General features: G+C 39.4%; 2 protein-coding genes across 3 annotated transcripts; both read left to right on the top strand.

Moving 5' to 3' along the window:
* Positions 1 to 4,226: 4,226 nt before the first annotated feature.
* On the top strand, positions 4,227 to 10,196 carry tp53 (tumor protein p53). 2 transcript variants are annotated; one of them, XM_044097052.1, is made up of 11 exons: positions 4,227 to 4,342; positions 5,681 to 5,759; positions 5,846 to 5,894; positions 6,003 to 6,161; positions 7,049 to 7,223; positions 7,334 to 7,446; positions 7,923 to 8,032; positions 8,238 to 8,356; positions 8,444 to 8,535; positions 8,617 to 8,687; positions 9,330 to 10,196. In XM_044097052.1, the coding sequence occupies exons 2-11, from the start codon at positions 5,692 to 5,694 to the stop codon at positions 9,403 to 9,405; spliced, it is 1,032 nt and encodes a 343-aa protein (XP_043952987.1). In that variant the 5' UTR covers positions 4,227 to 4,342; positions 5,681 to 5,691; the 3' UTR covers positions 9,406 to 10,196. The 2 variants fall into 2 exon arrangements, with proteins under 2 accessions (XP_043952987.1, XP_043952985.1); XM_044097050.1 differs by having other exon boundaries at positions 4,239 to 4,411.
* Positions 10,197 to 10,374: 178 nt separating this feature from the next.
* On the top strand, positions 10,375 to 16,475 carry LOC122820624 (fibronectin-like). Its single transcript, XM_044098199.1, has 8 exons — positions 10,375 to 10,567; positions 10,890 to 10,978; positions 12,345 to 13,161; positions 13,997 to 14,254; positions 15,190 to 15,456; positions 15,655 to 15,775; positions 15,950 to 16,110; positions 16,189 to 16,475. The coding sequence occupies exons 1-8, from the start codon at positions 10,519 to 10,521 to the stop codon at positions 16,473 to 16,475; spliced, it is 2,049 nt and encodes a 682-aa protein (XP_043954134.1). The 5' UTR covers positions 10,375 to 10,518.
* The last annotated feature ends 5,910 nt before the right edge of the window (positions 16,476 to 22,385 follow it).

The raw sequence follows: 22,385 nt of genomic DNA, 5'->3' as shown, positions 1-22,385 counted from the left end.
ATTTCTCTTCTGCAGCGCAAAAGGGCTCGTCTCTGCTATTGTCTTTCATCCCGACAGGCTTAAATCTCTTTCTATTTCAGATCACATACCAAAGAGGTCACATACGATCCCCACACCCCCTCTCTACAGCGCCCCCTTCACTGCTGATCCCCGTCTGTCATGTACAACAAAGCTCAATCCTCCCCCAGCAGGCAACAGGTGCACTCTAAATCTGGGCCGTGGCACCTGAATTAGGAGCGAGGGTGTGATTGGGCAGAACTTTGGGAGTAAAGGGGTGTGTGCGCATCACAAGGCTCGCATGGGTGCAGGACATTTGCCAAACGTCTTTAGAGGCAGACACACAAACATAAATCCAGCTACTCACTGCACACCGCTGTCTCCTTGGTGCTTGCTTCTCCCCTTTTGTGAAACAACCAGACCCCCCCACCCTTCCACTTAAAAGCCAAGCCAAGTCATGTGTGGCTCCAACTAAATGCAGAGAAACTTTACACCATCAGCAGTGTGGCGAAGAGCCTCCTGCCGGCATAGCTTGGAGGCTTATGCGTGCAGCCGGGAGGAGAACGAGACCGGCTAGTATTCCAGAGGAGATCATATGAATTCATACAGAGACGGCCAAGAACAAGAACAGACTTTGATAACGGGATACGTTTCCACTGCAACCCGTCACTCTGCTCGTTTTAACTGGAGGCAGGAACTGGTGAGGCCAGCCGGGGTTTTTAAACCGGCCAAGAACGTCACACCACCACAAACATGAGCCATGTGACCGCTGTCTAGTGATGCACAGAAACGTGTAAATAACGTTCCTGCTCGTCATGACCTATATGTAATGTGTGTGTGTGTGACAGAGTTTTCTGTGGATGGTTGGGGTCAGCTGGTTCAAAATGATGGTACAGTACATCGAGTCATGTGATGGACAGCAGGTGCTGACATTCTGCCGTCATTATTATGTCCTACTGCTGGAAATACATGTACAGTATCATGTAGAGGTTCCTCCTTACCATATGTGTGCATACCATAGGAGGTGGTGGAGTCATTTTTTGGGCCGAAATCATGAGGAGAGAGAGAGCTGGTCGGCCCCTTCAGAGTCCCTGAAGGTGTGAAAATGACCTCAGCAAAGTATATGGACTTTCTGACTGATCACTTTCTTTCATGGTTCAAAAAGACGAGCCAAACCTTCAGCAGCAAAATCATCTTCATGCATCACAATGCACCTTCTCATGCTGCAAGGAATACCGCTGTGTCATTAGCTGCTATGGGCTAAAAAGGGGAGAAACTCATAGTGTGGTCACCACCCTCCTCTGACCTCTGACCTCAACCCTATTGAGAATCTTTGGAGTTTCCTCAAGCAGAAGATCTGAGGGTGGAATGCAGTTCATATCAAAACAGCAGATCTGGGAAGGTTTTCTGACTTCCTGCAAAGAAATTCAAGCAGAAACTTTCCACAAACTCACAAGTTCAATGGATGCAAGAATTGTGCAGGTGATACCAAAGAAGTGATCGTATGTTAACATGTAACTTTTGATTTTTAGTACATGTGACCACTTAATGCTGCACATTCAAAGAATGACCACTTACAGTTCTTCATAATCCATAAAATGTTTAGAAAATCTGCTGTGCATAATAATTTGGAACAGTGCATTGTGATTTTTATTTTTATTTTTGAAAGTAAATACTGTTCTCATGAAGAGCTTTGTTCAGCAAAATTTGATTTATATTGTAATAGTTCATGACTTGAATATTATACTGACCATCGTTTGCAATGAGCATTTAAGAAAATCTGAGAAAAATCTCCAGTTGTTTGGTTGTGATTGTTTTTTTGTTCTCAAAGTGTTTTCATGCGTGTTTGTGGTCATTATTATGTTGGATCATCCAACAGTTTAAATGACAAACTACTAAAGTAAGATGAAAAGTCCCTCATCATGATGTCGAGTGTTTGTCAAAGTAGTTTATTAAACTGAACAAAGGTTTGGTTTTAATAAAAGCATATTTTCAGCATGGGTTATGAAATGTCTAAAAAGTCACAATTCTGACTTGGAGGCTTGTAAATTAAAGGCACATTTTAAAAGCAAAAACATAAATGAAGTTTTGGAAAAATAATTAAATCTTTGTCTCTTTTGCCTGTGGAACTGCATTTGTTGATCCATGTGGCTGGTGCTAATTTTCAGGAGTCCTTGTTGGACCAGGAGCTTATCGCGATCGAACCGACCTCATTCCTTCTAAAATTGAGATGAAATTGTCCACAGTTGGGCTATATTTATTGAAAATGAAACGAATTGCACTGAATTGTATTTAGGAATATCAGTGAAAAGGGCCTGAATACAATGCATGTCTGACATTTAAAATTTTAAGTTGCAGGGACCATGCATTATTATTTATCTTCCACTCCATATGCACTGATTTGATTTGTCACACAAAAATCCAATAGAAAGTTCATTGAAGTTTGTAGGTTTACTGTTGCGAAACACAAAGACTTTCCTGGGACCTGGATACTTTGCTGTAAATTGAGACAAAGCCGTTTGTGGTGCACAGAAAAATTATTTTTTTATGTATTTATTTTTGCATCCCTAATACACAGTAAACACCAAAATAACATTTGCTCTTGCTTTGCAGGAGGAAACCGGACACAACCGGAAGGACGTAAATCTCTGCAGAGCGAAGCAGAAATGAAAGGTGAAATTTTATAACAGCATTGAATATTATTAAAATTCAGACGTGGAGGTTAGCAAATTACAGTCTGGGTATCTTTCAAAGCCTCCGTGTTACTGGGTGGTAAACTAAAGTGTTAAATGACACTTGGCAAGGGATTATTACAGCCTTACATGACGGCGTTATAAAAATAAAACTAATGGTCTATTGTCTCTATGAGTTTCTGTGCTGTCCTGGAACGGATTCAGAGACAACTCTGTGGCTCCGTCAGCACTTTCACTAAGGTCAAACATCCAGCTGTCCCCCCGAAGTGGAACTGATCAACGCTTTGCATTCACAGAGATGGACGCGATCCAAGACTGGGACAGAACCCTGTGGGCGTGACTCCACCTTTGGTGACCAGCCACCAGCAGAGCTACACAAACAGCTCTGTGGAGCTGCTGAAGTTCCTTCTTACAGCTGAAGAGGTAATTGATGGGAGGTGACGTCATCCAGCCTGCATGAACAGAAAATTAAAAGATTTCAATAAGTAGCAACATGCAAGAAGGAGATGTCAACTTGGGTATTTTGCTGACCATGTGCTGAATAACACCTGATTTTTTTTTTATGGCACTTATTTTTTTTGTTTTACCAAAACTTCTTGGGAGGGGAGGATTTAAAAACCTGCTTTCCCCACAAATTAAATATACAACATTCATTTGTACTTTTTGTAACTGAAAACAACATTTTTTGGGGAGAGGGAAGGTCCACAAAACATCCCACTCTGTCAAGCATCATTTTGCAAATATTTTTGCAGAATTTCACATAGCTGTCATTTTACATGTTTTTTTTAGTATCAATTTGACTGTAATACAGAAAAGCGTAATGTCACAAATTGATGTCAGGGCCTCAGTAGATCAAAGGGCAAACTGATCAAGTTTGAATGAAAACAGTTTGTGTGTGCTTTTATTTTAAACTTTATTTCAAACAAATAACATGCATACAGATGTTAACTCAAAGTCAAATATTAAAATATTATAAAAACAAATAGAGAATAATTACATATATTGAGGGTATTTATGTAAAAGTCTAGAGAGACAAAAGTTAAATAAATATATATACATTGGTTAAATAAAAATGATGTGTCCTTACTTTCATAAAAATGTCTCAATCATCTCCTCATTATGAAATCATGTCCGGATTTCTCATCATTTGACTTGTGTGCTCCTGCAGAGACGCATAAACGTCGCAGGACACAGGCCTGCAAGTTTAATGCCTTTCCCTGCTTCAACACACAGAATTTTAATAGATGGCTGACTTGCAATCATCTGAATGGGATGTGTTGAAGCAGAGGAACATCTAAAACATGCATGTTGGTGTGCCTTGAGGATCAGAGTTGGGGAACACTGATTTAGAGAACTTCCTACCTAAAACGTGTGTGCCTCCTGTACCCGGATTGAAAAACATCTTGGAACGCTTTAGCATTGGGTAGCCATGTTAATTGGTCCTGCGCATAGCACTCGGTTCTCTGATTGGACCACAAAACATAAGTCCCTCCTCTCTGTACGCTCTGATTGGACCGCACTTGAAGAAAAACTCTCATCCATCCCCCTCTGTTGTTTTTTTGAGTGGAATTCCCCGACAACGTGCTTCAGTCAGTTCAAAATATTTTGGAAATTTTCGGGATTATTGGAGGCTTTCCCCTGAAAAGTACATTGTGAGTCAACATCTCTGAGCAGTGGTCGCACCACGGTTGACGCGGCTGTGTGGAAAAGAGTTGAATGTGGTAATCTCGTTGTTCTTTTTAGCCCAACTTACTATTTGGCAGTTAGGAAGTTTTGTAGCAGTTTAAGCTAGCTGTCGTCTAGCAAACGTTGCTAGCCGCTTATGCTAACACGAATACTGCGATAAATGTAAAACGAAATGTGGACTCTGTGCTGAATGTTTTCGTACGGTTGCTCTTTGCATTGTTATATTGTGTTTTAGCCTATAGATTTTTTTGTTCCTTGTGTGTAAACTATCGTTTTATCGACTACCTGTGATAGCCTCATTCAAGGAAAGCTAACGCCCGTCTTTTTAAAAAGATATCCAATGGGTAATGTGTTTATGCTGCTGAGAGCTGTAGGTTTCATTAAAACCTGAATTGAATAAAAAAAGCCGAAAATTCAAGACGTTTTCTTGCGGTTTTATTAGCGTCAGAGTTGCGGCTTTAAGGCCTACCCGTCTTGAACTCATTGTGCTTGGTTGTAAATTGCGGCTAACTGGCGAAATGTTTCATTTTTACCAACACTTTTTCGAACGGTCTTTTTATTTTTGTTTACAAATCTGAAAAGTTCTAGGTCTTTTTTTAAGGTGAAATTGAAACGAATCAATAAAACTAACTTGGTGACTCTTGTTGAGTGCAGAGTTGCTTCAATCTGTCCCTGAAATGTTCTTACGTAGCACAAACTCATACAAATATGTCAAAACTGATGACTTTGATTTAAAGTTTATTGAAATGATTATTTGTGTAGGTTAGAAAGTAATTTATTTCTCCATTTCACATTAAAACCTTTGAAAAGCTGAGACCCTTTAACTCAAAAATGGTAAATTTAATGTCTTAAGTGCTAAACTCTAAAGGTGAATTCAAGGTATTTCTAAGTGTTCATATTTTTATGAACATTTGAAATGCAATCACATAATTAATCCTTATTTTAGTCTATATGTCTTCAGACAAAACTGGTTTTTGCCTATTAAAAATTCAGCTATAATTACAATGTTACTGTTAATTAAAATGATGACATAAAATGTCATGTTTATGTTAACAGAAATGATAAATACATATATTGCCATTTAACTGCTTCTGTGTAAACCAGATTTTTATAAAACACTGTTAAAATATTTAATTGATTTTTTTCCCCATCTTTTTTAAATGTGAATATTGTTTTTAGCATTACTGTGAAACTATAACAAAACTGGTAAAGCATAGACTTGTCATTTTGAGTGGAGCGCTGCACACCTCATTGTCACATAAAGTTTTTGTTCTTTCTCTTTATTTCCTACTTTGCCGTCACAGTGAAAGAGACAATGGAGGATTCGGACTTCAACAACCTCCCTTTGAGTCAGAACACCTTCCATGATTTGTGGAACAATGTGTAAATATCATTTTCACTCTACATTGGGATTTAAAATTGTTAACTTGATTACAATTTAACTAATCTTTATACGTTTGCTTTTTCAGTTTTTTGTCGACTGAGAATGAATCGTTGGCTCACACTGATGGAATTTTGGTAAGCATGTGAAGAAAGTAAAGATTAAACTTATTAAATTAAATGAAGAGGAGATAGTTTGATTCAGCCTTTCTTTGTGGTAATTCTGTTGCTTTTTGTTTTTTAAAGAATCAAAATCTGGATTTTTGGGAGAATCCCGAAACTATGCAGGAAACTATAAATGTGCCCACTGCACCAACTGTCCCAGCAATTTCTAATTACGCTGGGCAGCACGAGTTTAATCTGGAATTTAATGACTCGGGCACTGCTAAAAGCGTCACTTCGACGGTAAGTTGCTCATCATATCTTTTCCACATTTTAATCTGTTGAAATCTTAGCTGTACAAACCCACCATAACATCTAAAACCTATAAATATTAAACCTTTTTGGCTAAATTTGTGATAAGAGATGATGTTAGCTAAAAAAAAACTATATGTTTTGGGAGATTTTTTGTCTGCAACCAAACAGGAGGAGGAGCAAAAATGAGCCTCAAATCTTTCCATAGCACCACATTTCTGTGTATCATTCCTTCCCTCCACAAAACCTCTTTAAAGCTCAAACTACTCCGTTTTAATTTAGTAAATGAACGTTTACCTGTCAGGAAAAAGCTTTAATTTAAAACATTCGTATCTACTGCCACAAACCATTTAAAACTTTGTAAATTAACAGTAAAGAAAAATTCTTACCTTCATTCCGCATCAAAAATCCATTCTTTCGAATCTCTTGCGGTGGCATTCAGCCAGTGTCTCTCGTTCATTGTGGCTATTCGCTAAAGTTTAAGGGTCGGAGGCCGACGCTGCCCTGAACCAACCAATTGCGCTCGTGTTTTCTCGCTGACTGATCGCCTCTGGCTCACGGTTGGTCGGTTCAGCTGAAGTTAGGGTGATCTGGACCGAAACTCCCGCCCCCTGCAGCCGGTACTCTGCTGTGTGAGAGGAGCAGCTCGGCTGCCATGCACAGCTCTGACATGACGGGACATGTTCCCTCAGAACAGAAAGGGTTAAACGTAGATGACGGAAGAAGTTTAATTTGTCTCATATTTTGCTGACAGAGGTGGAATGATTCTCTGATTCTCTGAACCAAGGATTAGTAAACAGTTTTGGGTAGAATTTGCTAAGATTGTAAAGTTTTTGGTGAGCAGCACCACTGATGGGAACGTCTGTGGCTCTCTCTAGTTTTCCAACAAGCTGGGGAAACTTTTCTGCCAACTGGCTAAGACCACTCCGATTGGGATTCTGGTCAAGGAGGAGCCGCCGCAGGGCGCCGTCATCAGAGCGACGGCCGTGTATAAAAAGACTGAGCATGTGGCAGAAGTGGTCAAGAGGTGCCCACACCACCAAAGTGAAGACCGTAAGGAACTTTTTTTTTTTTTTTTTTTTTTCCCTTTAAAGAGTCGTATTTGTTTGCTTGTGATGTACAGGTGGAAATATTCAGCTTTTTATCTGCAATCTTCTTCTCAGCGTCCGACAACAAGAGCCATCTGATCCGAGTGGAGGGCAGCCAGCTGGCACAGTACTTTGAGGATCCGAACACCAAAAGGCAGAGCGTGACCGTGCCTTACGAACGCCCACAGGTGTCCCAGAGAGAATCGCTCCGCACTTTGTGCATTACTTTACTGGGAGATTTTATTAAATGTGTAAAAGATTTGGAATCTAGACGTCAAGATCGGATGTCTAAACTGAAAAACGGATTCTAGTTATTTACAATCCTGGGAGTTAATTTGACTCTGGATTTACTAGATCTGATTTGTCCAGAGCCTCAGAAAAAGAACCAACATAAATTATATAGAAAGTTTTAAGCTTTTTTGGATTTGTATTTTTAAGTTTAGAAGTATAAATATTAAAGTTTTATAAGTAAAAACAGATTCGGTTAAATTGGCTCTATAAACATGAAACCATGTGACTACATGAGACAACTTTGATCCATGTGAGTGATGGAAAGTTGCGATGCTACATTGAGTCATTTAGTAAATCAGTGCTTCTCAACATGTAATGTTTTCCACCTGAAGACTCCAGGAAGTTTTTCAAACGTCTGGTGTTCTTGTTTCAGCTGGGATCTCAGACCACCACCATCCTACTTAGTTTTATGTGTAACAGCTCCTGCATGGGTGGGATGAACCGGAGGCCCATCCTCACCATCCTGACCCTGGAGACCACAGAGTGAGTCGTCGTCTTTGTTAGTACATAACAGTTGTTGTGGTTTGTGTTATTAAAGCTGATAAATGGGATCCACCATCGTGTAAAAGTTTGTTTCGCTCTGAATATATTTGAAATAATTTTCACATTTCTATTTCAACTTTGGATGTGTACATTTTTTATATTTTTTTTTTAAAGCCTTTTTCCTTTTGGTCTTGTTCGACTTTAGGGGGGAGGTCTTGGGCAGGCGGTGCTTCGAGGTCCGTGTCTGTGCCTGTCCAGGCAGGGACCGCAAAACCGAGGAGGGAAACGTGGAGAAAAATGGGGCGAAGCAGCCGAAAAAAAGAAGTAGGCTTTTAAATAGTTTTATATGTTTGTACAATAGACTAGAGTTTTTCTCTATCTGTCACTTATCAAGAGCATTCTTCATTTTAGAAAGCGCTCCAGCCCCAGACACCTCCTCGGGGAAGAAGTCGAAGTCTGCCTCTAGTGGCGAGGAGGAGGACAAGGACGTTTACAGTCTCACTGTATAGCCTGTTTCTGCAGCTGGATGACATCACAATATTAGGATGGTTCAGTAACCTTTTTACTTTCTAACTTTGTTGCAGATTCGGGGCCGTAATCGTTATCTGTGGTTCAAGAGCCTCAACGACGGACTGGAATTAATGGACAAAGTGGGGTAAGGAAAATCCCATAGACTACACCCTGAAACGACCTTTGAACTTTGGTTACATCAGTTACGATGAAGCTCACGAGGTTTTTCCTTCAGGTCAGGATTTCAGTCGCAGTTGAGAAAAGAGGCGAAACGAACACCACACACAGGCGTTTAACATAAATGGATAAATTAAAGTTAATTTTTGTTTAAAAAGGACACAAGCCGAGTTACTCAAAGTGTGAATATTACTCTTCAACTTTCCCCTCACCTTTCCATTCATTTAGCTTGAATGTCTAGAATATTATGAAAAATGCTGGAAAAAATCGATAACATTTGTGTTGGGGAGTTTAGAAATGGAAACCTGTATATTTAGTTGATGTTCCTAAAACAAAAGCTAGAGGCTGATGTGCTGAAATGTCAGATCGCAGCAGGAACAACCTGTAGATCAGATGTCCAAACCTCCCTGCAGTTATTAGATTCCTCTCTTTCTCCATTTGAATCAGTTGAATGACTCACTAGAGGCGACACCCAGAGAGTTAAGAGGACTGGAGTTGGGCACCTTTGATGTAAATAACCTTATTGCAGGAAAAACCACAAGGACACATGAAGATGAGAACCAGTGATCTTCATCAGTGTTGAATTAAATTTCTTGTCTTTTCCCTGTAGGCCAAAGGTCAAACAGGAGATCCCTGCTCCCTCCAGTGGGAAGAGGCTGCTGAAGGGGGGCAGCGACAGCGATTAGTTTACGGTCCTTCATTTGTCCTTTGGTTTATCTTTTTATATCCTCCATTATTCATTTTTATTTGTAATGGCATTATGTTTTCATTTAAATGTAGTAATTTGTCCTTTTTTTTTCTATATTTTTGCTAATGATTTGCCATCACGTTAACTAATTGCTTAGCTAGGTTTAATTATCTTGAATTAAGTATTGGCCAGTTTCAAGCCAAATAAAACTTCACGGTGTTAAGAGGATATTTGTTTGTTTTTTACTTGATAAGCTGTATTTTCTTATTTCCTTAGTGTAAAGATTAGATGATTTCAGTGGCTTATCATTGGTGATTTATCTTGTGGGAACATTTTTTTTTATTTTTTTATTTTTTTTGGTTGAAGGGGGGCTGGCTGGATCACCCCCAACACTTGAGCCTTTTTATACAAAGCAGAATGAACTTTACCAAAACAAAAAGTTGTGGCCCTGTTTTGAAAACTCATTTGACACTGAATAACCGACTCAGTTTTCCTGTCCGCTACTGTATTCAAAACATGGATGGAGTCGCATCCTTACAGTTGACTGTTTCCTCCTTTAGACCTGTTGAACCACTTTAAGGCACTTCGGCTTGACGTGACCAATCGCTGATTAAATGACCACTTTGAACGTAACACTGCCAGAGAATATTTAGAGGCATTTCTGTAACTAACTTTGTAGTTTAGCGAAAGGTTTTGATTACCTTCATGTCCTTTCATTTTCTTGTATTTTGTACTGACTTTCTGTTTTATACTCGAGCTTTGAGCTGAAATAAACATATTCCGTCTCAATGGCTTCTTGTGTTCTGTCGACGCAAATATTTGAATGATTTGCATGTTTGGAATATGAATGCAAAGCGGCTGCATCTCATGATATTTTTAGGAGAATGGAGCCTTGTGATGAACGTCATATGTGATGTTTATTACCTGTTGGCCATTTTGTTTCATCACTCATTTTTCTGTTCTGAGCGAGAAGAAACATCCACAGCCAGGGCGAACGGAGACAACTCATCAGCATTTGCCGCTTTTTCTTCCTTTCCGTGCGTTTATGTAATTTTTTTTTAATACACTAGTGTGAATGTGTGTTTTAGTGTAAATTCAACGGGACGCCACCATGGGGAACTTGACGTTCTTACATAAACTGTGTATTTCTGTTTGTTGGGGTGAGTACTGTTGTTTTTGGAAAAGTTTTTAGGCTTTTTATTATAATTAATCTGCTGATTATGATTCCAGTAGCCTGTAAGTGAACCAGGGAGTTAAAACTTGTTAATTTCAAATTTTCTGCTTCAAGTAAAAATTATTTTTAACGATATTTGTTACATTTTGAAGTGATACATTTCTATCTTAGAATTGTTTTTGTTTTTTTCACCTTTTAACCGGAATTCAGTATGGATAATTATAATTCTTGAGTTCCAAAAACAAATGGATTTTTCCTGGTCATGTAAACATATGTCCATGACCAAATCAGGATTTTGTCTGTCTCAGGTCTTCTGCTGATGTACACGGCTGCAGAGAGACAGTACTTCATCAGTTCACACAACGCCAGCTGGGCTGACGCCAGGAACCACTGCCAGGTGCGAACCAACCTGAGGTTACGTCCAGAAGCTTTCTGAAGCGTCCAGCTGAATTAGCAGGGCAATTAAAGAGGTTCTGTGTTTAATTCCAGCACCATATGAATACAATAACTAATTTTTCTGGATGATAAATTGTCCCAAAAAGTTGTGCTCAATAATGTTGCTTTGGGACTAATTCCAAGTAATATAACTACAAGAAAAAAATGAGCTCAGTCATCTTTACTCAAAGATGATTAAGCTTTCGTTTCTAGCAGACATTTAACTGTAGAGTTGGAAGACATTTTAAATATCCAAAATAAAACTGAATTGAATGCTTAAAAACAAAATTTATCCTTCAAAACAGGGAGCCAGTTGAGATTAATGCACCTAACTGAAACCTTTTTTCATTCAGTGTTTGGTAGAAAAACAGGAAAAAAACTATCATGGAAATGACTGTTTAATTAATCATTCGATTAATTGATTTATTATTTATAGTGACAGACTTACTAATAGTTGTCCTGAGGCTGCTTTGTACTTTAATGTCAGAACTGGAAAGCAGATCTTTCAGATACATGCCTTGCACTTCAGGACACTAATGTCTTTCTTCAAGAAGTTGTCTTGTTTTTAAGTAATATGTGCAATACATAGATTTTTAAAAAAAAAGAAACAAGATATTAACCTGCACTGCTTAAAAGACAAATCTTGACTTCCTCATTGCTCAGAGCTTCAACACACCTGACTTCATAACGAGTTTATGATGGAAACATTTTTATGAAAGAGGCTTTGAGGTCAAATATCCATTACAACCTAAATGGTGACAGAAGAAGCTTCTGGAAGGAAATGAGAAAATGATACTGCTTTAATGTATAAAACATCAGTTCAGGGCAACTAAGTTTGAGAAGACGTTTAATTTTAAAACTAAAAGCCCGATTGGTTTGTAATTAACCGATAGCGGTTCATGTTAATAAATGTACTCAACTGTGCTTTAAAAAACCCATCCTTTTTATATATTTTTTTATTTATTTTTATGCTCTCTGGCTGTCACGCACTCCTTGAAAACAATTTGCACATAATTTGCATTTAAAAGGCGGCTGGAGCCCACATGTCACTCGGTTATCAGCTCAGCCTCAATACAGCCAAATAGCACCTCCTCTATTTTCATTTTAAACAAGTTTAGTGCAAACATTTGAATTTATTAGGGTTTATTCATTGTTTGCGAGATGCTATGGTTTTTGTTGCCTTCAACATTCTTTTGCCATGTTTGCTGAAGTGTTTGTAGGATGCCAAGTCTCACTTTGACTACATTCTTGGGGTTTAATCTTTGTTTTTGTTGAAGCTTTAATGTCACTTTATTGAGAACACAGTCATGTCTTCTATGTCTGCTCAGGTCTGCTTTAAAGAGATGGTGACTCTCACTCCAGAAAACGCCCACATCATCGCCAAAATAATCAACTCCACCCACTGGATTGGCCTTCGCAAGTACATAAACTACAATGACACCTACAACGAAACCGATGACTACGACTCGGACTACGACTACTACAACTCCACCAACACCTCGTCTAAAAGCTTCGGGACGCCCTGGACACGGTGGGCCAACGGTGACCCACTCTCCTTCCAGAACTGGTACCCCGGCTTCCCGTTGTTTAAATCCCCGCTGCCAAAAATAGACTGCTGCAGCTGCTCCTGCACCTGCCCGGCACCTCCCAGGACTACGACGACGACTAAGACGACGACCCCCTCAGCCCCCACTGTGACGAGTCCGTCGAGTACCAGGTCGACAACGGGCTTCCCAACAGGTTCCGTTGTCCCCAAAAACTCCAGCGGAGAACCAACAGGACCAAACATCACAGTGACCGACGTGACCGACTCTACCGACTTATATAACGTTGAAACCGAGAAGGGCGTGTCGATGAACGTCACAGACTGGGCCAACTTCACTCAAGGGGCCAACTTCACAAGAACCGGCATCACCCAGGCGTGGGAATCCACCACAGCTAACGCAGTTCACACCACAGATTCACCGTGGACCACCACGCCGCAGCTGCCGATTTTCTCAACATGCGAACGATCGCCCATGCTGCCTCCCGTCATACCAGAGAACAATAAAAACTACATCGAGAACTCGTGTGTGGTCGTACTGGCGTTTGGGCCTTGGGTTGAGAGAGAGTGCTTTGAAAAGCTGCCTTTCATTTGCTATGAAGGTACAACAGCCTCTGCAGTTAGTGAGAATACTGGAGGGCACAGCAATTACGAATGTTGGCGGAATAATGAAAATTAGTACTCATGGAAATCTTCTGGTATTCTACTGGTAAAATCTTCTGGTATTTTACCAGAAGATTGACTGGTAACCGATGTAGCGATTATAAACTAACCGATACAGCGAGGAAATGATTAGCCAGGAAATGATTAAGAGCTTTTTAGACATTTTGGAAGGTGACTGGGTTTGACACCCCCGGTCAGTCATTCAACCTTCAGTGAGCTGGAATTACAACAATTTTGGACTTCTAGTGAAGTTTATTTGAAGAATTATTGACACAAGAAGGGAAATTCCATCAAATTATTTGATTTAAAATCATTAGTTGCTGTAATAACTTGGCAGTATGTAAATTATTAGTGTACTGCCTAATTATTTTTTAACACGCTGAAATTTTGTGACTGTAAACATTTTAAAAAAGCACAACAAGAAGCAAGTGAGTAGATGCAAGCTTGTTTTTAGTAGCAAACCATGAGAAACAGTCCAAACGAACTGGATTGTTGTCCTGAAAACAAACTGTTTTCAGTGAAATGACCAGTAAGCAAAGTGAGAACATGTCCGTCTACCTGTGGCTATCGGGTCCTCTTGGTGAAAGCTGGAAGGTGAAGAAGCCCCAAATTTGGGTTCAACGATTTCAAGATTTTGTTTGTTTATTCTAAACTCGACAGTTAAATTAACTTCGACTTTAGAGCTGTGGCTCCATGTTTTCCTGTTACTGTTCCACATGTTTTCCTGTTGGCCTAAATCTGCCAGCTTTTGGTTCACCTTGTTTTTGCCTTCAGACCGCTTCATGGGGGCCATCAACATCTCCAAAATCACATCCTCGTCCGCAGCTCTGCAGTGGGATCAGGGGCCCGGTGACATCAGCCACTATCGCTTCGAGGCGTTTTCCCGTGACGGTTCCTGGAACGTCACCGAGGACATGCATTATTCGAGCTACACTCTCGTCTCACTCACCCCAGGAACCGGCTACGATGTCAAAGTATTTGCAGTGAAGTGTGACAGGGACCTCAATCCACTCAGTGGCTCCTTCTACACCAGTAAGTTGTTGATTACTGTGATTAGTAGATAAGCTTTGATAATGAGAGTTAATGGGTTCTTTGAATCTGAATATGTTCTTCTGGTCTTTAGGGTATTTTGTGAGCTCTGCTTTTTTTTCTGAATGGAGACAGCAATATCTCCCCCCAAAAAAGAACAAGATGGTGTAATTTTTAATTTTTAAATAAAATCTACCAAACAAACTAAAAGACTTCTGGAACAATGTTTGGTTTTACCGTCTTTAACCAAAAGCCATGGGAGAAAGTTTCCGGTGTCTTGGATTAAACACTGATCTTGATTTTAAAATAAACTAATAAATACGAGGAGGTCTAGGAGTACCAGGCCTTAATTAAACGGCAGCGAATAAACATAAGATTTGAGAAGCGATTTAAAATGATCCAGGCTATCAAAGATGACACCACAAAAACTAAAGCTAAAGAACCAAGTATCTAGTCTGGATCTTGAGTACAAATTGTTTTAGATCATCAAATAACTTCAGTATAGGGCTGGGATAACATGAGTAAACAGAAAAAGACATTTAACAACAGACAAAATCTGTCCAAATCATTTTTAACCCGGGTGAAGAATTGCTCCCTAAATCTGAGAAGGTTTGTGTGGTGATTTTGAAATACGGATTTATTTAATTTACTGCTCACTGTGAGTTATTTACACAGCATTAACTCGGCTCCAGAGTTTAATTTTTGCAGAGAAATACACAATTCTTATTTTAAAGCCACCTTCTCTCCACTTAATGAAGCAAGGCATGTCTGTTTTTGTTTTGACTGTCGCTGTTACATCTTGTGGACCCGTTGAGGTATTTACTATTACTGTTCTACAAAGCAAAGACGAGGCGGCGCAAAGTATAGCTGATGTAATGTGACTTAAGACAAAAGACAACCTGAAAATAACTAACCCTGGGTTTGTTTCCTCCTTTCAGTACCTGGAGAGGTCCAGGACCTACATGTGACCAATTTTACAGAAACCACCGTCAGTCTAAGCTGGAAGAAACCCAAAGGGAACTATGGCTTCTTCGAAGTTATCGCTGTTCCAGCTTCGGGAACTAAAAATCACAAGAAGACCGTGAAGGAAGAAAACATGGTGTTTGATGGCTTGACACAGGGAACCAAGTACAATTTCATTTTCACCACAGGAGTCGACGACAGGTCCATGTGGAGTGAGAACGTCAGCATCTCAAATTGCACCCGTGAGTTTACATCCGTACTGTTCAGAGGGGGAAATGTTGTTTCCTTCAGACACTATCTGAGATTCAAATCTGAAAAGGCAAATTACGTCCACATTGCATGCGGACCGTGTCACCCGCCTGCTTCTATTTGGTTTCATCTTTGGCAAACACAAAGAGAAGCTTTGTCCGTTTTATAACAGCCCGCTGCCTCTCTTTCAGTGCCCGGCAAAGTGTCCAACCTGATAGCTCTTGAAAACAAGGACACAGGCCTAACTCTCCAGTGGGATCCGCCAAAGGGAAATTACATGGGCTTTAAAGTGATGGCCAGCGGTGAAAACGGGTTCGTCCCCTTTATATTCCTATATTAAGTTTATGTCTCTGTTCACCAAACTCTACAAATTGCTGCTTTCATGTCCGTTGTGTTTTTCAACACAAAAGTAGCAGAATGATTAACATCTGTTCTGTAGTTGTTTCAGGACAGTCTTTGACTCTTAAGTGTGTTGCTTCGTAACAGGATTCTGGATGTTAATGTGACAAACCCAACAAATCTTTTGGACAAACCATATAAAGTGATCGTGTCCGGCCTCCAAAACGGCACTAAGTATTACTTTTCTGTGAAAGTCTCGGGCGTTTGTGGCCTGGAGGGAAAAATTGAAAGCATCACTGCATACACCGGTAACTGTGATTCATTTATTTAGAGACTCTTTACGGCAAATTCTGTTGCATTAATCTGACTTTTTCACTCATAAACAGCTCCGGGCCCGGTCTCGGGTTTGAAGTTGACACCAACACACAACACCATTGTCGCTAGCTGGGACTTTATTCCAAATCCTGGAAGTGATGTAAAGTATAGAGCCAAGCTTTTCTTGAATGGCACAGAGGAGAAACCTCCTCTTCAAGACACAGAGAATAAAAATGTGAAATTTAAAGATCTTAAAAGTTCCACCCTGTACGAAGTGCATGCCTACGTAGTTCTTAATAATCTGGAAAGCCCAGTACAGAAGGCCTCCACTGTCACCCGTGAGTTTGATTTTATTTGATCATTACTAAACACAGACTGCATGCTCAGAAAACGGCTCTACATTTTGTTAAAACATGTTTTTAAAAGGATGCAAGTGACCTTTTCTTTCTGCCTTCAGTCCCGATGCCTCCCACTGATGCTAATGTAAGCAGCAAGACAAAAGATTCCCTCACCTTTAAGTGGAAACCCCCAGAAAACTCATCAGCAAAAACCTACAACTGCACCCTCTCCTCTGAATTCTGGAAAGATTTCAGAGACTATATAGTTGACACCACCATGTGCAGTTTCACTGGTTTGATGTCAGGAAGCACATACGCCTTTAATGTGTACACTGTGAGTGATTATAAGACGAGTTCTCCAGCAAGCTGCAGTGGGACAACAGGTGAGAAAATATGCAGTACCTTGCTGGAACACATGGATTCGCTCAGCTTTTGTCACGTTTTAACTTCAAGGTATTTTCAGATTTTATATGATTGATGAACACAAAAAACAAAATGACTGTCAGTCTTAGAGGAGGTGTTATTTCTGGGTTTTTCTTTTGGGCATGTTACTGTGGGATGGACGGATTCGTTAAAGTCACGGCCCTCCCATGGCGTTGATCTACATGAGATGAATTGCCAAAAATATTCCCTCATTATTAATCCTTAGGCTTTATTATGTCAGTCCTTCCTTTCCAGCTATTACAAAACAAGTAATAAACACAACATTTTGTCAAACGCCATCATCAAAAACACATCAGATAAGTTGATCAATGTTCCAATTATTATTAATCTAATGGGTTTTAGGCTTATTTTAAAGGAACTCAGTGTTTCGCATGTTTTGCAGTTTTCTGGAAGTTTGTTCCAGGTTTGTGGTACATAGAAGCTGAAGGCTGCTTCTCCATGTTTGGTTCTGGGGATGCAGAGCAAAGGAGTCTATAAGGTTGATACAACAACAGCAGATCTTTAATGTATTGTGGTGCTAAACCGTTCAGTAATTTATAAGCTACATAGTATTTTAAAGTCCGTTCTCTGAGCTACAGGGAGCCAGTGTGGGGACATTAGAATGTGCTCTATCTTCCTAGTTTTAGTCAGAACATGAGCAGCAGCATTCTGCAGCTGATTGATTGATTTCTTTGTGAAGACACTGTTGCAGTAAGCGATGTATGGGTGATGTAGCGTCTAAAATCCTGTATTTTAGGCTACCGGTTGTTGATTGTTGAAGCGTTGGTCTTACGTGTGCTCTATTAAGAATTCCGGATGCCAGTCTTTGTTTTGTTTTCTAATAAAGTCGTTTATTGTTTGCATGTTGTCCATCGCTGCTATTTCCATTGCAAATTCACTTACATTCTGACATAGAACCTTAACCTGAAAACACAGTAGAAAACTGTTGCCCCTTCCTATCAACAACACCTGAACATAATCATGTTTGTCCTTAAATAACCCATCCCCCATTAGACACAGAACTCAAAATGAAATACGCCCCCTGGTGGCGATAAACACAAAAAAGGCTAAATGGCTCCTACAGGTGAGTTTCTCCAGATCCATCCATTTTGTCGCTAGTAGGGTCAGGAGGGGTGCTGGTGCCTATCTCCAGCTAGTTTCTCTAGATTTTGCTGGAAATGTTCTTTGGGTGACAGAAGGCCGACTTTGTGACTGTCTTTATGTGGCTCTCAATGTTAAGGTCAGAGTCCATCACTACTTCCAGGTCTCGGCCTGATCGCTCGGTTTTAGTTGTAATGACTGGAGCTGTGCACTGACTCTAGATTGTTTCTCTTTAGGTCCAAATATTATAACTTCAGTTTAGTTTCTGTTCAGTTTGAGACACTTGTGGCACATCCACACATCTATCTAAGCACCTGTTCAGTGATCAGATGGGTTCAGAGTCACCTGGTGGCATCGTAATGTAGAGCTGTGCATCATCTGCAGAGTTCTGATGGCTAATATAACCTGAGCTAGTGGGAGCATATAGATATTGAATAGTAGAAGCACCCCACATGTGACTTCTGTCCTTTCTGATGAGAAGTTATCTTCTGACATGCAGGAATCTTTAGATAAGATTCAAACCAGTTGAGTACTGCACTAGAGAGTCCGACCCAACTCTCCAGTCACTTCAATAATTTGCTATGATCAACATCAGATCTCCTTTCACTGCAACCAAAGGGTTCAACTCCTGAAACCAGCTCTGCACCATCCAACCCTCTGGACCAAAATTAAAACAGCAAACCCAGAGCTGTCCACTGGATGATTCACAGAGACACCAATCATCACTCTGGAGCACAGAGCTCTACTGCTCTACTGAGTCCTCTGGAGGCGTTTTACGTCACTTTGAGATGTAATGCTAACAGGTTGTAGCCGTTAGGCCCTGGAAACCCACACTATTGCTAAGCTAATCTAAAAAAACCAACTAAACCGTCTTTAGCTGATGACTGTATAGAAAGCTGAGTGACCTCTGCTTGCTTTGTGCTTCACCTGACTGACTGGTTTTAATGGCTCTCATTCCCAGTTGCTTCCACTTCACTCTAAGGCTGCCAGCAAATTCACTGAGTTTCTCAGTCTACCTGTCTAGCTGCTGGGATTTATACACCTGAGGTTATGGAAGTGGTTGAAACATTTTTGGCAATAGTGTAGACTTTAAGTTGTTCTTTTTCTTTTACTTAATCCACATTCCTCATTTTATTAGCAGAATCTTTACGGTATGGCGTGATGGTCAGGAACACTAAAAGACCTAAAAGAGTAAATAAAAATCCTCTATAATATCACTGGAATTATGTGTTTGGCTGACTGGTGAACTTGGCGGCCAAACACTGGAAGCGTGCCATTTACAAACTGAACACCAATACAAATTGTTCCCATGAATGAGAGTATGTCTTCGTGTCGCGTTTCCTGCTTCTGCTTCTCACCGTCTCCATTTGTCCTGCAGAAAAAGATCCGGTGGAAATCGGCCTGTCAATGCTTTGCTCTTCAGGGGAGCCTCTGTACTGTGAGGAAGACAAAACAAGGAATGCTGTATTTATGGAGGTAGGTCAGCTGGGCTGGTGAGCTGAAGTTTAGCTTTTACCCAGGTTTGTTGAACGTCTGGTAAATGTTAACCTTTGTTGTCTGTTGCAGCTACAAAAATATTTCCGAGATATCCTGGAGGGAAAGGTTTATTATGATGTTCAGACCATTCCTCCAAAAACTTAGTGGTAAAAATGTTATTTTTGAGACACTGTTTGATATGCAGTGATGGTAAGAGAACATTTAATCATGTGTTTTAACATTTTGAGGCATTAGAAAACAATATCTGGTTCACTTGCCAACTCTTAAAATACCAACTCAGAAAACGTTTTAATTTAGAGTTTTAATTTTTTTTTTTTTTTTTTACAACCAAGTTGTGATCCTTTTTCCTTTTTGGACATTTCATTCAGTTTGTTTATCTATCACCAGTTCAAAACAAATGTAATCTCATGGCATGTTCCAAGAAAAAAAGACCAAATTCCTGTGCAGGGCCTGTAAACTATCCACGCCTGTGCCTGATAAATGACTTTCCTGGAATGGTACAGTGTTTCTTCACTATTAGTACATTGAGCAGCGGGTACACAAGCTTGATTGACATCGATAAGCCGCTCCTCCTGCCTCTGATTGGTTGGTGAAGAATTGGTTCCCGAAAAGCTATCAGCTGAAAATCTGGTGGATTTCAGATCAGGTTTTTGGATTTTTCAAACTCTTTTCACTTTGTTGAATGACTATTGCTAAAGATTTTTACAGATATTGTTGTCTAAGTTCATTAATTGTATTTAAAACAAGATACTCAAAAACTCAAACTTTGCAAAATATTAAATTCCAAAATCACACCTTTATCTGAGGATTAACTAATGCTTCTTTGAGTCACAATTTAATGTCATTACAGCTGTTCATTTTATATGTATATCCACCAGATGGCGCTATTTAATATTCAATTTTAAAGAGGTATAGTAACAGAGGCTTAAGAGGGTTTAAATATATATATTTCTTTAAAATATATATATATATATATATATATATATATATATATATATATATATATATATATATATATATATATAAACATGTGATTCATCTTCAGAGCATTTGTGTGTCTGAAAATTATATTATTTTGACAATGCATTAAAAAATGTGTATTACTGTGAGCAAATGAAACCATCTCAAGGCCTGATAAATATGTTGCAAACACTCTTATTAATAAATAAAACTTGTAAAATATTTTAAAGATTACTTGAATGTCAAATTAGTTTTAAAATTTCACTATTACAGTTTGGAGTTGGCTTTACATAGTAGGATAACAAAAAAATAGATCACATATTTTAGTTAAATGCCTCCGGCTGAAATGACAGATCAACATGTTTTCAAACAATTTAAAAAGAAATAAATCTTAACAAAAATCTGAAAGGACATGAGATGCATTATGTTCAGCTCTGAGTGTTAATAAATAGAAATTGTGATGTGTTATCTTTCTTTATATTTTAATATTTTACGTGACTCAAAAATCTCTCCACATTTTTATTTTCCCCACAAAATATCTCTTCTTATTCAGTCACAAGCCTGTTAATGTTATTATAGACAGAATTAAATTCTGACTTTTGCTGTCAATGTGACGTAAAAACAGTTAATGTGCATAACTCTCTGCATTTATTGTATCTTAATAAATCACAAGTAATGATGCTTGTTTTTAGCTCTGTTTTCTGCTCCTCTTAAAACGTGAAATTAACATTTGACGTGAGGAAAGAATGGCTGAGATTTGAAAGGAAAAAATGCTGCTTTGCTGACATCGCTAACACAATTACACTGTAAAAAATTGAGAATATTTATATGGAAATGTAAAATGATGCTACCGTTTGTTGCTTTTGTTGCCTTGAATCTGCCCAGTTTGACATTACTGTTGTGATAATCCATTAAATTTGTTTCCTGCTCATTAATCTGATTGTGTTGGATTTGTGTCTCCCCTTAAACCCGTTCGCTCTGTTCTGTTCTAAAACCAGTCCAGGTTTAGTTGGACTGACGCTGGATGTTGCTCCTGCAGCTGGTCGGCAGAATCAGTCAGAACCTGCTGCTCCTGTTCAGCCTGTAGGGGGCGTCTGTTCCCCCTCTCCTCTCCTCTAATCCAGCTCTGCTTTGATTTGTTCAACTGTCTCGTTTTTCTTGCTTCTCGTGCGCTCGGCGACCTTATTATGTAAAACTCTGGACTGTACGGCAGATCTTGCTAGGAAGAATAAAAGCAGCATCATTTTCACTTTCATACATTCCAGATTAATGAGCGAGAGTGTTTTGTTTCTATGTGAATACATGAAAGCCAGAAAATATCTTGAGTTAATTCACAATATTTGGGGTAAAAACAAATAAAAAAAACCACGCCTGTGTTAGTACACTTGCAATAAGACAAAGCAAACTTGCAAGTAAGTTTTCAAGAAGCCATAGCATATTATTTAATGGCAATAATACTTAAATATTTATTAAAAAGTACAAATTCCACTGCCGATTTTTTTCACTTGTGTTACGAGCGGCAAGTGTTTGACAGTGGGGCTGGTGATTTTTTTAATCAGTATTCAAGAATTAATAACTTAAAACAGTCTCATAACTTCCTGAAAACTTTGTTGTGTGTTAGCTTTGTCTTATTTCAAGTGTGTGAAGATAATTGCACTAGAAACTAGACCATAAATACTAGACCCCAGTTGGACTTTTGTGTTCCTTTAAACCCGTTTGAGCTTTTCTAAAACCAGTCCAAGTTTAGTTCGGACCAAACATTGAATGTTGCTCCTGCAGCTGATTGGTCAGTCAGAACCTCCAGCTCCTGTTGAGCCTCCTGGGGGCGTCAGCTTTTGGACATAATGACCATCGTCACATTCAGAGGAGGTTTACGAGCCAGAAAACGTCCTTCTACTGTTAAGTAATGGGGTCAAAGTATCATGTTTGGGTGTTGTGCAGCAGGAGGG

This window comes from Gambusia affinis, linkage group LG18 (genome assembly GCF_019740435.1).
Source record: "Gambusia affinis linkage group LG18, SWU_Gaff_1.0, whole genome shotgun sequence".
Lineage (NCBI taxonomy): Eukaryota > Metazoa > Chordata > Actinopteri > Cyprinodontiformes > Poeciliidae > Gambusia > Gambusia affinis.
The sequence above is the reverse complement of the archived record's forward strand: the minus strand, read 5'-3'. Positions and strand labels throughout refer to the sequence as shown.

Excerpts from the sequence above, each read along its gene's own strand:
- tp53 (XM_044097052.1), top strand. The coding sequence starts at position 5,692 with ATGGAGGATTCGGACTTCAACAACCTCCCTTTGAGTCAGAACACCTTC. Across the intron at positions 7,447-7,922 it reads TGCCTTACGAACGCCCACAG|CTGGGATCTCAGACCACCAC; the intron begins GTGTCCCAGAGA and ends TTCTTGTTTCAG. Across the intron at positions 8,033-8,237 it reads CTGACCCTGGAGACCACAGA|GGGGGAGGTCTTGGGCAGGC; the intron begins GTGAGTCGTCGT and ends GTTCGACTTTAG.
- LOC122820624 (XM_044098199.1), top strand. The coding sequence starts at position 10,519 with ATGGGGAACTTGACGTTCTTACATAAACTGTGTATTTCTGTTTGTTGG. Across the intron at positions 10,979-12,344 it reads ACGCCAGGAACCACTGCCAG|GTCTGCTTTAAAGAGATGGT; the intron begins GTGCGAACCAAC and ends ATGTCTGCTCAG. Across the intron at positions 14,255-15,189 it reads CAGTGGCTCCTTCTACACCA|TACCTGGAGAGGTCCAGGAC; the intron begins GTAAGTTGTTGA and ends TCCTCCTTTCAG.